The sequence below is a fragment of the Salvia splendens genome, unplaced genomic scaffold (assembly GCF_004379255.2).
Source record: "Salvia splendens isolate huo1 unplaced genomic scaffold, SspV2 ctg253, whole genome shotgun sequence".
Lineage (NCBI taxonomy): Eukaryota > Viridiplantae > Streptophyta > Magnoliopsida > Lamiales > Lamiaceae > Salvia > Salvia splendens.
In genome coordinates, this window is record NW_024598892.1 from 123,106 (window position 1) to 138,702 (window position 15,597).

The window sequence follows — 15,597 nt, forward strand, 5'->3', positions numbered from 1 at the left end:
TATAGGGTTTAAAAAAAATAAAAAAATTTCGGACGTCCGAGCGGGACGTCCGACTCTTGCCACAGTGGCGGACGTCCGCCCGCCCGTCGCAGGGACGTCCGAGGACACCCGACGTCCTCACGGGACGTCCGTATCCGACCCCAAACGCCACAATGGCGGACGTCCGGGTCGCTCGTCGCGACGTCCGACCGGATGTCCGACCGGACGTCCGCCACTGGAGATGCTCTAAAGATACATCAAAATTTTTGAAAATTTTAACAATAGAAAAAACAAAAAAAAATTGGGTAACGGCTTAAGCCCTACCCTCCATGAACTGTGTGTTGGCCCCTGATTTTCAAGGCCATTCAAGAAAACATATGCTGTGAAAGAGTTGCCATCAAAATAATATATCTGATTATTTTATTAAAAATATGTGAAAAATCCCAAGTAGCTTACATGCAATAATCTAAATATTAAAACCAAAGGAAAATGACCACTGCAAAATGAAGATTAAAATAACAATGAAAATAGTAAAAATGTTCCTAAATAGTGCAAAATTATCTTAGAGGTCGGTGATTATCCATGGACCATGGTATACAAATTCATCAGCTATCCAAAAAATTGGTACTCAATTGTCCAATGATTATTTTCTATCTCTCATTTTTAAGTTATCTACCATTTTAATTACTCTAATATATTGATTAATTTTTATGCTTGTTTGACGTATTATCTTCCAAATAGATAAACCTATGTCAACTTATTATACTTATCACTTAAAGTATAAATATTCTATAATGTATAAATATGAGTATTATTCCTCAAACATGACAGAGATCATGCATCCTATTTTGAAAAATTTGCTGGAAAGACGTGTGTGATATGTAGTTTAACATTCTCATAACAAAAGCATCCTTAACATTCTCATAATAGTAACATCACAATATTTCTTCAATATTGTAGCAATCGTTATAAACAAATACGCATATAGATTAATTTTAAAAAAACTACTAACTCTTCTTTGCACGCGTAATTGGTTGCATGAATATTTGGGTGGTGAGATTATATTTTTGTTATAAAAAGTTTTTTAAATTATTGAATAAAAATAAGAATATTATAAAATTTTTATTAGATGGTGAAGGGTTTGAAGGATATGAACTCAAAGTGAAGGCTCATCTTAAAGCTCCAAATATATTATGGAGGCGCAAAAAATATTTCTCAAATGTTTAAATTTTAGATTGATATATGAGACAATTTGATTATATAAACCAAATGATTGTTATATACTAGTATATCATTAATATTATGTTACGTAAAACTGTTTTTAAAAAAAATATTTTACAATTTTAATTTTATGTACATAATATTATATACACTACTAATGATTAATAAAATAAAATATACATGTATTATTTTCATTATTAGCTTTTTTTGGGATTTAATTTTTTAATCTATAAAATTACAATTCACTAACCTATAACTAATCCAAAATCTGATAAAGTTATACGGTAAGATTCACGTTCCTAGTTGTAGTAAATGAGTCACGGCCAACGTGTATAAATTTTTTGGCTATGGGAGCATCCACAATGGAGGCTAGCGGATAGGCTAGCCGATCGCAGGCGCTAGCCGATCCGCTAGCCTCCATTGCGACAATTTAGGCTAGGCGATCGGCGAGCTCTAGCCGATTCGAGGGCGCTAGCCGCCATTGCAGGCTCGGAATCGGCTAGCCGAATTTTTTTTAATTATGTAATTTTTTTTATAATTTACTTTTTTAATTTAAATAAAATTATTGCATTTTTCCGTATCTGTGTGGTAAATTTAATTCCGTATTTGCGTGATTGTAATTTTTAATTATGTAATTCTGTAATTCGTGTGTGGAAGAGGAGTTTTTTTTAAATCAATGTAATTTTTTTTAATTAATGTACTTTTTAATTTTAATATTATTATTGAATTTTCCCGTATTTGTGTCGTAAATTTAATTCAGTATTTTGCGTGATTGTAATTTTTAATTATGTAATTCCGTAATTCGTGTGTGGAAGAAGAGTTTTTTTTTAAATTAATGTACTTTTTTTAATTTTAATATTATTATTGAATTTTCCCGTATATGTGTCGTAAATTTAATTTCGTATTTTGTGTGATTGTTAATTATTTGTTTTTATAATTTTGTTTATTATGACTAGGCTATGGTTGGGCTATTGCTTATCCAGTTGCTTGTCCTGATGATGTGGCATGAGGAGTTTTTATTGCTGTTGATATGGCAGGAGGAGTTTGTGGCTAGGTTATGACTGAGCTATATGTGGGCTATTTCTATTATGGATGCTTAGTTATCTGACACATAGGATTTTATGCAATCAAGGCTAATTTAGGAGGGTTCATTATTACTCATATTTAATTAATGACAAGAGGATGAAATAAACAAGGCAGAGATTCCATATTAATTTGAGAGATTTAATAATAATTGATTTGTTCATAGTAAAATTGGTAGTAGTAATAAATAAAGATTCATTTTATTAACAAGCCAATTCAATGAATGATTTAAAAAAGCATGCATCTCCTATTCCTAATCCTAAGAAAGAGTCAAAGCGGCGTAAGTTAAAATTCATAGTAACAAAATATTGAGGAGCAGATTAGTCAAAAGTGTAAACCAATAAAGTCCTTAACCTACGCCCCCTTTCACCACTTAAGAAATCAAATTCTTCCTCTCTTTTAATCATAAAGTCTTTCAAAAATCTGAAATTCTGCTTAAATCTTCCCAGTAAATTCGCTGAATTTTCTGTTTAGCTATCGATTCGCATCTTCTATTGATTGCCGCTGTGTAAATACGTTGACGCTGGTGCATGCCTGTGCACCCCATAATAGGAGTTGGAATTTAATTCTTTTGGTGGGAAAATTAGGGTTTGATTGTTTTAGTCGACAAGGGTGGAAATTGAGATGTTGGAGGCGAACGCTGAGGAGGGATCATCGGGGATTGTGGATGGGATGTTTAGCGCGGACGATGAAAGCGACGATGTTTACATCGATTTTGATTCTTTCTGGAAACTCATGGGCGCGCCCGCTTCGCCTTCGCAGGTTGTTTTTGTGGTTCGTGGATCAGTTTCTACTTACATAATTGGAATTGCTATATGTAAAGCGTATTTATTGAATGCAATGAATGGATTGGAAGTATAAGTTGGTGATCACTAGCTTTTTCCTTTCTTGAATAGATTAATGCTTCTAAACACTTGCCACTTGGAGGAGTGGGTGATATGGCCGCGCATGATTCTTGCATTACTGTGTAATTGACTTTATTTAATTAGGATATATCTGATTTTACTTATATTGTGTATTTCGTCAAGTGTGTTATGAGTAATTGTGTTTGATAATGCATGTTTAATATTTCTCTACATGCATATCATGTATCAATCTGATTGTGATCAGAATTATATGGCACTGCCACAAAACTCACAACCAACTGAAAATAGGTTTAACTTAGCCTAGAACTTCCAACAGTTCTTATGTTTTTGTGAAAAATCCTTTTTTCTTTCTTTCTGAATTTAAGTTTACCATGTTATTTTGGAAGAAGTTGTTTCTATCAGTTTGAGTTATGTCATCTTAATGGACAATTCTCTTTGTTATATTTTGTAAAAGTGGAGGAAATTTACTAATGTAAGATATGGAATTACTTGGCTTGGTCATGCAATATGTGCAGCATGCTGTTATGCTTTATGCGTGGATAAAATAACAGAGATGAAAGCATAGTTCTTTGGTGAATTAAGTTCCCCCTCTTGCAATTTCCATCAAGTCTCCAACTTGTTAACAGATTGTGAAGTGCTTTGTGACATTGTTTCACTCCAATTCCTCCCATGTTCCATCTCTGTTCCCTTTCTTTTATCTTCTCGATGCTCTCTGTTAGATTGCTTGTCTGCTTCGACGATCTGGATTAAATTATAATTTTTGTTACTCTGTTGGAAATTACTTCACTGTTATAAAGTTTTAGGTGAGGTGCGTGAGTTGTGATTCCAGTTGCTGTTAATTTGCAGGGTAATATATTGGAAGACCTATCTTTTATTGATGTCCCACAAGGTTGGTAAGCAGCCTTGTAGATTTGTAAATTTGTTTTTTCCTTCTGGGAACTGATCGACGAGTTCTTTCTATTTTTGTTCTAGGCCACTATTGAAATTCCATTTTAATGAAGGAGATTAGATTTATTCCGACTTAGGGAGTGACGCATAAGCGTTATGCGTCGTTATTAATGAAACGCACAACCCTTATGCGTCTTTGGTTAATGACGCACAACCATTATGCGTCGTTAAAAGACGCATAACCCTTATGCGTCACTCCCTAATGACGCATAACCCTTATGCGTCTTTCAGTCAGCTTTTAGAAGGCAGAAGCAGCGCACAGAATACACTTTCAATCAAACCATGTCATTTTATAAATTTAATATTTTAAAAGAACGTAATCAATTAAATTTAACTAACATATAAATGTATAAAGGACATTTTAATTAGGAGAAAGAGCAATCAATGGTTGAAATAATAATATACATTCAGATAAATGCATTTCTTAATGATATTTTAAACATTTTTTTGCTATAGAATGTCATATTTTACATCACGAAATGACATGTTTTATGTTATAGAATGAAATATTATACAATATGTAATGATATCATTAAACGTAACGAATTAAATTTATATGTCATTTTACTATCTTAACAGTTGAAAGAATAATACAATCAAACAAATCCATCTCTTTTCTTTCCCGATAACTTAGTATATCGAAAAGATTACAGATTAAACAATTGGATGAAATTCGAGGCCTCAAACTATTGTAAGCCTTCTTCACACGCTTCGCCTTTCACCGCAATCCATCTCTCAGGTCGATTATCCCTCAGGTCTGGCGGTAGCGCCAGCTCCTGCCAGCGGCGCTGGGAGCTTGAGTGGTGGCTTTTTGGCGGTGGTGCTGGGGGCGATGTTGGTTGCGGTGTGAAGAAATTTGGGATTTTGCTAATGGTGAAGGAAGTAGGAATGGTTTATTTGTTTGATTCTTTTGGAATGGAGTTTATTTAGTGACGCATAATGCTTATGCGTCACTAAAGAAAGACGCACAATGCTTATGCGTCACTAAAGAAAGACGCATGATGGTTGTGCGTCTCTCTATTAAAGACGCATAATGGTTATGCGTCACTCTCTGTGTCGGAATACAAAAGCCCTTCATTAAAATGGAATTCCATTAACATGCATTACCAAAAAAAGAATTTTTCCACTGATCGATAGAGTCCAACATTTTTCTGGGTACATTTTAGGGTAGATGGGAAAATTATTTTAGTGAGATTAAACATTTGGTTTCAACGTGAAATGATAATGATTTACTGCATCTTGCTATAAATGCCTCATTTTCAAAGTCCAATTTTATTTGTGATAGGAGTTCAGAATTCAAACGATATATTTTTGTCAAAAGCTGAGATACCAGGATCTAGTGTACTATCACCCTCACACAACGCTGAAACCTCAGATTCTAGGACTGGAAGTTCAGATGGCATCTCAGGATCTGCAGGAGCTTCTTCTGCAATTGTGGGTGCTGGAATGCGAGAACCTTCTCCACAGTTCAGTAAAGCTGAGCACAGCTGCTCTATAACTGTCACTGACGGAATATCGGTCCAAGAAAATGGCCGTTCTGATAGTTCTCTAGTTGGTTGTCCGCAGACGCCATCATCATACAACCAAAATGATGGTGGCAGACCTCCATCTGGGACGTTCAATTCTTGTGACCCGTTGGGTTCGTATGGCACCCACCATGTTACTCATGATGGAGAGTCTTATGCTGATATTCACATGAACCATGATAAGGATCTGATTGGATACTCTGGGCTAGATTTTCATTATGAAAGTAAGTCTTGATTTTAATGCTTCATTCTAGTGTTTTTGTTCTGTTTGTGCATAAATTATTAAATTTCATTATCAAGAATATATTAAATATTTTCCAATAAAAGTTACTCCTCACGTCCCAGAAAATAGTGCACACTTTGTCATTTTGGGATGTCCTGCAAAATAGTGTACACTTAATAGTGTACACTTTTTAACTTTCATTTTCTTGACACCTTTTCTTTTTACTTGACTCTAATTTTACGTACTTATTTACAAAACAACAATTATGGCCCACCATTATCTACATTAACTAACACAAATACAACAAAGTGGGGCCATTTATTTTTTCCTCTCACAAAACACTGCCTAACGTTTATAAAAACCTGTGTCACATCAAGGTGTGCACTATTTTATGGGATGGGAGTACTAGGTTTTGATATTGTTTGTATATGTGACCAGAAACCTATGAAAAAACTAACCATTGGTCTTTTGCTGCAGACAAGGAGGATGTCTCAGCTATTGATGGAGATAGGATTTCTCTGGAACTTTCCCATACGGAGTCCAGTTCTTGTGAAATTAATACAGTCGACATTCCAGATTTTACTCCTGAAAATGGTGGCATGCACCTTTTCGGCTCAGATGGTCCATCCTATGATTCTCGTAGTTCTGGATTTCAATCCTTAGCTTGTGATGGAGGTAGGATGGTCAATGCTAAGGATGAAGGAGAAAATTTTAGCGACGACTCCATAAATGCAATACCATACATGTATGTGGCTGCTTCTCAGTTTGGGGAATGTACAACTGAATGTGGGAGTGGTAGAAGTGTTCCCTTAAATGGCCAAGTTGGATTTAGCTATTCCAGAGATATGAATACATTGCAGGCGGAGACAAAAAATCTTTCTCCTGATTCTCTGTCATGCATCTTTAGCCAGACAGGAGGTGATACCACCAATGAAATTGTTTCTAGAGCATCTGAGGTAGTTGACATGGCCCGTAGGAAATATCATGGGGATGTGAGTAAGCAGCCAGCTGTAAAAAGTATACAATGGTCTCCATCTGGTTCCTTCTCTTCGGTTTCGTGTGAGAACTATGTTTCATGCAGAGAGGATGAAGGCGAGGACATGCTTTTTGAGAGTGATTTCCTTCCTCAGGGTGTGTTTGGTCAGACTAACAACCAAAAAATAGGCATTTTTGCTCAGGATGGTAATTCTGATCTTCTGGTGTCATGTCAACCTGGCATATGGCCATTAGCGCCAGTTAAGGCAGAAATGAATTGTCAGAAGTTGGAAAATGAGGTATCAGAGTTCAACAATCTTTATCTTCCCATCATCAATTACCAAAGGGTTCAAAGTAACACATTAGAGCCCATCAATCTCGATGATTACTCTGATCTTTGTATTCTTGAGGATATGAGTACACCAGCAGTAGCCTCAAAGCCTGTTACAATAAATGAAAAGTTCTTGGCTGCTTCACAATATTCAACATCGATAGGCCCTGTTGACCAGATGACAATGGGGCATTCAAGGCTTAGGCCAAATGATGAACGGGTTATTTTCCAAGTTGCCGTGCAGGTGATTCAATAATTCAGACCTTATATGTTGGTTGCATGTTCTAAAATTTAATGTTATCATATTTGATGTGCCGAGTTAGCTTTTCTGAAGCTATAATAAATTGTTATGCATGCCTTCCCTATGAAAGTTCGTAGTTTTGTTTTGGATGATTGACCATGGTGAAGTTTTGCATATGTTGCAGGATCTTTCTCAGCCAAAATCAGAAGCTATTCCACCTGATGGTTTGGCTGTGGCTCTACTGAAACACCAGGTATGAAGTTCCCAACTCGGTTATTGGCTCTTCCAGGGGTATACACACATCTGATTGGTTTATGATCTTGAGGATTGAGGAGTAGTGACTTGGGTGAAGATTGGGTTTTCTTTTTTCTTTTTTTTTTGTTTTTTTTGTTTTTGTGTGGGTGGGGGGTGGTAGGGGGTGTGATTTGTGGGAGATGATGTTGCCTAGAGTTTTTAAGGCTATTTTCACTTTGTATTGTCGTCCTTATTCCTTCCTACAATTGAGTTCTCCTTATCCATGAATGCCCCTTGGCTAGAATTCACTGCTTTACCCAGATTAAAATTTGTGCTTATTGGTGTTTGAATTGAAAAGGTCTTTTGGTTTATTAATCTTTTTAAAACTATATAGAAATTAAGCTTCAACAGAGACTGTCCAAATGTGTATTATGCTCTATGATTCACTTTATGTTATTCTTGAACGTATAGCTTTTCACTGTCCAAATGTGTATTCTATGATAGTTTTCTCAATCCCTACTGACTCTAGTTGAGCTAATGGGCAGCGCATTGCTTTATTCTGGATGGTTAACAAAGAGACGAAAGGTGCATGTTGTTCTGGTGGGATTCTTGCGGATGATCAGGTTGCTTTATGGTCTTTTCTTTCTGAAGGGTATATAATCAATCACCGGCATTAACTTTTTATTACATCTGTTATGGTAGGGACTTGGCAAGACAGTGTCAACTATTGCATTGATATTAAAAGAGAGGTCACCTTCTTTCAAAGCACCGGTAGCTAATACTATGAAACAATGTCAAATGGAGATGTGTGATCTCGACAAGGACAATGGAGCTTCTGATACTTACAATGGTTGCAAGAGTAACATGCAAACAAAGGGTAGACCGCCTGCTGGCACCCTTATTGTATGTCCAACAAGTGTTCTCCGGCAATGGTCTGAAGAGTTGTTCAATAAAGTGACTAGGGAAGCTAATCTTTCTGTTCTAGTTTACCATGGAAGCGGCCGCATTAAGGATCCTCTTGAGCTTGCTAAATATGATGTGGTGATTACAACATATGCTATTGTTAGCATGGAGGTGCCAAAGCAGCCTGTTGTTGATGAGAATGATGATCAATTTGGCACCCCTTTTAATGGATTCTCATCTAGTAAAAAAAGGAAGTTACCTGAAACTACATCTAATAAGTCAGCTAAGAGTAAGAAGAGTAAGAAACAAATTGATAATGAATTGCTTGAAACTATATCTGGCCCTCTTGCCAAGGTTGGATGGTATAGGGTTGTGCTGGATGAGGCTCAAACCATCAAAAACCACAGAACTCAAGTAGCTAGGGCTTGCTGGGGACTTCGTGCTAAGCGTAGGTGGTGCTTATCTGGTACACCAATTCAGAATGCAATAGATGATCTTTATAGCTACTTTAGATTTCTCAGGCATGAACCTTATGCTACTTTTAAGACTTTCTGTGAGCATCTGAAGTCACCAATCCATAGGAATCCTACGGTTGGGTACAAAAAACTGCAAGCAGTGCTGAAGACTATCATGTTGCGCCGAACAAAAGGTAAGATTATCTCTGTCTTCTAACCACTCTTGCGTCTAGCTTCTAGTCTATATTTCCCTTGCCCTCAATAACTATGGACAGTTTATTTGCTTTTCACTTTCTCCCCCCTTCAGTTCCTACACTTCTAAGTGCTTTATGTATCTAACAAGTGTCCATCGTCCAAAATTGCATTTGGAGCTATGGACCCTTCCCTGAAATGAGGTTTTGGTGAATTTGATTCTTATGATTTTTTGTTTCATGCGCATGATTGTGGAATTGCTTATTTTTGGACTTTCACAAGTTGAGTGTGCTTTAAACTTGCAAAATTGATTTCACTTTATTTTATTGTGCACTTGATAGTCTATTCAGGGGCGGAGCTACAGTGGGGCATGGGGATCCTTGGCCCCCCCAGCCATTCGAGTGTTGCCTATAATATATATATTCAGATACGCTATTGAAAAATATTGATAGCGCAGTTGGCAAGTGGTCTGATCTTTAGATCATACTTGCGTGCAGGTGCTGAGTTCGATTCTCAGCTATGCCATTATTTTTTCAATATTTATCCACTGCTAGTAGCAACTCCTTATTTCTCGTCAAATCATCATTGCAATATTTACCCAATGTCTTTTAAATACTATTTTCAAATATTTACGCAAAGTTATTCTAATTTATTTGTTGTCAAATTATATTTTAGAGATGTGCTATATTTACTCAATAATTTTTACTGTCAAATCACTTTTAAGCGATAGTGTTATATTTAAACAATGACTTTTAAAGGTTATAGTTTGAAAGAATGTTATTTGTTCAATGACTTGTGAATATTGTAATCTATATTAATAAATATTATATTTTAAACTACTTTTTTATTGGTATTGTAATATAGAGTAAATGAGTAATTAATAGCTTCATGCAGATTTTATAGTATGTATAATTAAACAATTTTGCTTTATTTATGAAAAACTTAATTGTATTAGTAGGTAGAATACTTTTTAAGTCATCACAAAGTGTATATATCAATTATTCTTGATTAGATTAAATTTGCTTGATATGCATTTAATTCTTGAGTACTAGTACATATCTAAAAATATCTCGTTATTTTTAAGATCTTCAAGACAAAAAAACTTCTTCCTTCGACTAATTTTGATGACAAAAACATTGAGAGATACATGCAACTATTAACGGTGGTAGAGCTAAAATTGTTCTTCTTCATGGGCCCCTCACCGCAAAATTCCTGGCTCCGCCACTGAGTATATTATACCACTTAGTCACCTACTGCGATGAAGCTGAGCAAGCTTAGCACGTATGAGTTTATATTTAGAAAAAACACTTTTCCCCATTGTTGTGTAGTTGAATTCTAAACCATAGGATTAGAAATGCAGTGCCCCAGCTAGGTTTTCTGGCTTCCACAAATGGAGATATTTCTCATTAATGAAGAATCATCTCTCTGGAGTGTAATACTATTTTGGTGGTAACTTTGATTCAGGTACTTGTATTGATGGGGAGCCAATTATTGATCTTCCACCAAAAACTATAGAATTGAAAAGGGTTGATTTCTCCATGAAGGAGCGCGATTTCTATCGCAGACTTGAGGCTGATTCAAAGGCCCAATTTGCAGTACGTTAACAATACTAAATGCAATTTTGTCTATAAGTATCTTTGTTAATTTTGTAACTCCTTGACCTCTGTTTCTGCTATTGTCAGGAATATGCAAAAGCAGGGACAGTCAAACAGAACTATGTGAACATATTATTAATGCTTCTGCGGCTTCGACAGGCTTGTGACCACCCTCTTCTTGTTAAGGGGTTCGGTTCTACTACACAAACGACTTCCTCCATTAACATGGCTATGAATTTTCCCCTGGAGAAAAACATTTTCCTTCTGAATCGTTTGGAAGGCTCTTTGGCAATTTGTGGGATATGCAGTGTGAGTATATAAAATTATTTCTTCTGCTGTCATCAGCTCTTTTTCTTTAAATGTTGAGTTGTATTGTAGAGGACCCATGACTCGTATGAATCTTATACTGTGAATACATTACAGGATCCACCTGAAGATGCTGTAGTAACTGTCTGCGGGCATGTCTTTTGCAACCAGTGCATTTGTGAGCATATGATTGGTGATGATACCCAGTGTCCCTACAAAAGTTGCAAAACTCGTGTTACTTCCTCACACATATTTTCTACCACCACATTACGGAATGCTATATCAGATAACCCAAAACAAGAAAATAACCACACCTTCAACTGCTCTGATTCTGAGCTTGCTAAAGTTTCTGGATCTTGTTCATCAAGCTATCCAGAAGGTTCTTCCAAAATTAAAGCTACTATGGAGCTCTTGACCGGTTTGTCTAAGCCACATGTTCCTGCATCAACATTGAGTTTCTTAGAGCCGAATGAAGGATGTTCAGATTTGTTGCATGATTGTGACTCAGTGGGAGAGAACGGAACTCCAGACATAAAACATGTTTCTAATAGTTCTGTTAAAGTTGCAGGGGAGAAGGCAATTGTGTTCTCCCAGTGGACAAGGATGTTGGATTTGCTTGAAGATTATTTGAAAAGTTCATCCATTCAATACCGCAGACTTGACGGAACAATGCCTGTTTCTGCCAGAGACAAGGCAGTGAAAGAATTTAAAAGTCGTCCAGAGGTTTGTTACTCTTTTGGCATGCTGTCGATTAGTTTAGTCTTTTGCAAGTTTCAAGTTGATGTTTACTCGAACTTTGTGCTAGGTTACTGTCATGATCATGTCTCTGAAAGCCGCTAGTCTTGGACTGAACATGGTGGCTGCTTGCCACGTCATCCTCCTTGACCTCTGGTGGAATCCGACGACTGAAGACCAAGCTATAGATAGAGCACATCGTATCGGGCAGACACGGCCTGTCTCAGTTTATCGTCTGACTGTGAAAGATACAGTAGAAGATCGCATTTTGGCCTTGCAGGTACCTCCTCTCACTTGGAATAATATCATCCCCTTTATGTCATTGTTTGGGTTATGTTTGTGACACTGCTTTTATTCAGGAAAAGAAGAGAGAGATGGTTGCATCTGCCTTCGGTGAGGACGAGACGGGTGGTCGACAAACTCGGCTCACTGTGGAAGATTTGAAGTATCTATTTCAGGGTTGATTAAGACATTTCTGACAGAGTATTCTTTAACATTTTACAGCATTTTGAAAAGCTTGATTGATAGCCTAGCATTTACTAGAAAAGATGATTAGGCTTAGAATAGAGTGCATAGATTTTTGAGAACAGATTGTTAATATGTTTACAGAGAAGCAAATCACTTGCTATCTCCTTGTGTATAGCTTTTATAGAGTTCCGTCACATAAACATATCTTTCTAGTCAATATATTTTTCCTACTTGTTGGTATTCACTATTCAGTGAGTAGTTTATACTTTACACTGTTTAATTTTTACTGCTTAATAATAATCTCAGTTATTGTTCCAGAACCACAAATAAATTTGGTAGTGTCTAACTTCACTCCACTTGCAAAGTGGATTATAACAACTGCAAAACTTAAATACAATGTTAAACCATGGCTGCTAGCGAGGAATTCCATGAGCATGCGAACCCATGAGTATTTAAAAAGAGTTCAATACTGTAACTACACAAGCATTACTGATTACTCATTACAGAAACTACAAAATGCTAGTATCAAAACGGAAGGTATGGTTACAGAACGGAATAACCTTAATTAAAACTAAAATCGGGTAATACCCCTTACCCGAAAAAAATCACAACCTTACCCAAACCCGTAAAATTGGGATCCGCTACCCATTTTCCACCCCTAAAACGAGTATATTTTTTCATCAAGGGAAGTGAAGAAGGTATGTATAAAAATAATGTGCTTCCTTTGATAGATGAAGTATATAATAAATATGTATACATACTCTAACACCAAGGTCTCATGGTGTAGTTGTTAGGACATTGGACTCTGAATCCAGTGGGACCTTTTTTAATTAATTTTGAACATAACATTCATTTGTTTTCTTCATTCATGTCATATGTACTCGTCTTTAGTTTTTATCTTGAGCTTTTCTTCGTAATACATACTCCATGTTGCATTCTTCTTGTTTGAAGACTGCCGTCCTGTTATTGAAATTTCAATCTCCTGTTCTGTTTAGATGCATCCCATCTACAAGACTCAAGAAAATCTAGTTCAATATGCATAGAGTTCGGAGCTGGTTTTCATTTTGTTTGCTGTGAAAACTGTAACAGGCAGACTTGCATATCAACTAAAAAAACATAAGATTGGAGGAAAAAAGAGAAACATAAAATTTGGATCCAAAGAGATAGACAGACACTACTATAGTGAGTGAGTATTCATTCTTGTTTGAAGACAGCAAACACATAGAAGTAGAATCAAGATTGTTGGAATATAATGAATGAAATGTAATTATGAGATGATTTCATACAATTCAATTTCAATCACATCTCTCCTCCAACCACCTAATAATATCAGCACGAACAATCGCAACATTTTCATCAGTTTCCCCAAAAACAAGAGAGTGCATCATCCCCTCATAAATCTTGATGCTCTTGTCCTCACTCCTCGCCAATTCATACAGCTCTCTGCTCACATCCGGATCCGTCACCACGTCAGTATCTCCGTGCATCACCACAAACGGAATCTCCACATCCCTCAATCGCTCACTCACGCACTCCGTAACCCTGATCAGCTCCACCACCGTCCCCAATCTCGGCTTCCCTTTATACATCATCGGATTCATCGCCGCGATTATCTTCTTCTCCCCCACCTTCACCGATTTCTCAAGCAAATCCGCCGTCGGCACCACCGCCAGCGTCGGCGCGAACCTCGCCACCGCCGTCAGGATCTGCGGAATCGGCCACCTGGGCTTCACCTTCTCTGAGATCTTGCACATGGGCGCCATCAAGATCGCGCCTTTGAAGAATTCCGGCCTCTTGAAATGCATCAGCAAGCAGATAGCCCCTCCCATGGACTCTCCGTACAAGAATTTTGGGGGTTTCTCAAAAATTGGATCTTGGGCTATCGCGAAATCGAAGAATGAGAGAGCGTCGTCGACGTTAGGGACGTAGGCTTTGAGGCCTTGGGAGCGGCCGTGGCCGTGGAGGTCGAGGGGGCGAATCCGTTCTGGGCGAGGAAGATTGGGGTGGGCCTGAAAGGTCCAGCTGATGCCATTGCCATAGCCATGGTCCATACAGATGACGCCGCGTGGGGCCCCGGATTTGATTGGCTGCCATGATTTGGTGAATAGGGTTAGCCCACTGGCTGCTTTGTAGTAGAAGTTGCTTGATTTGATTCCCTGTTCTTTGTAATACTCTTCTTCTGGAGTTTCTCCCCAGTAATGAGGTATAGCCTTTTCTTCCTCCATTTTTCTCCCTTCTCGCAATTGGATTCTTTTTTTTAATCAAAGTATAATTGGAATTGCTTCCTAGAAAGTTCTGGTTGGTGGAGACTGACCAGAATAATGTGGTGGCAAACAGCCCTTACTTTTCTTTTTTCGTTGTTGCCGATGTGGGGGTAGTTATCATAAATATTTTACTTGAATTTTATTTGTTTATTTATTTCTCCATGACTCATGGTCAACTGCATTTTGGAATCATAAAGCTTATTTGCTGTTGGGGGTTTACATAAACAGTGAAAATTAAAGCTAATGTACACTTAGTCAAAAAGGAGGGGCTAGGCTAATTAAAGGTGCTTTTGATTATTTCATTATGATTTCTGTTATTTACTCTGTTTTACTTTCATTATTCTTGGATTACTCTTCGGTTTAATTGGTTTGAAAGATGTAAGAATTGAAGGGGATATTTTGACACGGTTTTATTGTTTCTCCTCTACTTTTGTTGGAAACTTGTAGTACTACTTATTATGGACTGTTTTCCTTCAAAATCCAGAAAATCTTATGCTGTGGAGGAACATAAGTTGATGTATTGAGAATCAGGCTACTCAATAAACATGATTGGTGAGTCGTGAATAAGCCATGTGACGTCCTCAAATATATTATTCCTAGATGCATATGCTGATAAATTTATCATTTTCTACCACTAACCAAGGCGACAAATTCATCCATGATAAGAATAAAGGATAAAGCAATATAGCAAGAACACCTTCCCACTTTTTGAATGGAGCACTTTTGACTGAGATTACAAAGTTTTACACATCGGAAACTGGATAGAATTATACTTGCTCGATTAGTAGTAGCTGCAATGAAGTTTCCAAAAAGTAGACATTCTTTTATAGAAGTGGATTAGGCATATCTCAAAGAACTTTAGGCCTTTAGAAAAGAAGGGTTTGTTAATTCACGCGTATGATCTTAGTCTGATGGTCTAGGTGGTGTTCGCTATCGATTGTTTCCCTAATCAAAGCACCGGCAGGGTCAAATTTGATCTCGAATCTGTGTTGATGAAGTAATAACTTACATAACCTAGATTCTGCCTCTAGAAAAATTGATTCTAGAAATTT

General features: G+C 37.0%; 1 protein-coding gene and 1 pseudogene across 4 annotated transcripts; one reads left to right on the forward strand and one right to left on the reverse strand.

Moving 5' to 3' along the window:
- The first annotated feature begins 2,855 nt into the window (after positions 1 to 2,855).
- LOC121789494 (helicase-like transcription factor CHR28) lies at positions 2,856 to 12,525 on the forward strand. Of its 4 annotated transcripts, none has more exons than XM_042187940.1 (12): positions 2,856 to 3,045; positions 3,996 to 4,038; positions 5,383 to 5,847; positions 6,324 to 7,396; positions 7,578 to 7,646; positions 8,173 to 8,250; positions 8,330 to 9,179; positions 10,642 to 10,772; positions 10,860 to 11,081; positions 11,196 to 11,801; positions 11,884 to 12,093; positions 12,173 to 12,525. In XM_042187940.1, exons 1-12 carry the CDS (start codon positions 2,908 to 2,910, stop codon positions 12,275 to 12,277), a joined length of 3,990 nt encoding a protein of 1,329 aa, XP_042043874.1. In that variant the 5' UTR covers positions 2,856 to 2,907; the 3' UTR covers positions 12,278 to 12,525. The 4 variants fall into 4 exon arrangements, with proteins under 4 accessions (XP_042043874.1, XP_042043876.1, XP_042043875.1 ...); XM_042187942.1 differs by having other exon boundaries at positions 5,473 to 5,847; XM_042187941.1 differs by having other exon boundaries at positions 2,957 to 3,045; positions 3,996 to 4,042.
- A 984-nt stretch (positions 12,526 to 13,509) lies between these two features.
- On the reverse strand, positions 13,510 to 14,699 carry LOC121789495 (annotated as a pseudogene).
- Between the last annotated feature and the right edge of the window lie 898 nt (positions 14,700 to 15,597).

Coding starts and splice junctions, on each gene's coding strand:
- LOC121789494 (XM_042187940.1), top strand. CDS start 2,908: ATGTTGGAGGCGAACGCTGAGGAGGGATCATCGGGGATTGTGGATGGG. Junction 7,647..8,172: donor TGGCTCTACTGAAACACCAG/GTATGAAGTTCC, acceptor GCTAATGGGCAG/CGCATTGCTTTATTCTGGAT. Junction 8,251..8,329: donor GGATTCTTGCGGATGATCAG/GTTGCTTTATGG, acceptor CTGTTATGGTAG/GGACTTGGCAAGACAGTGTC.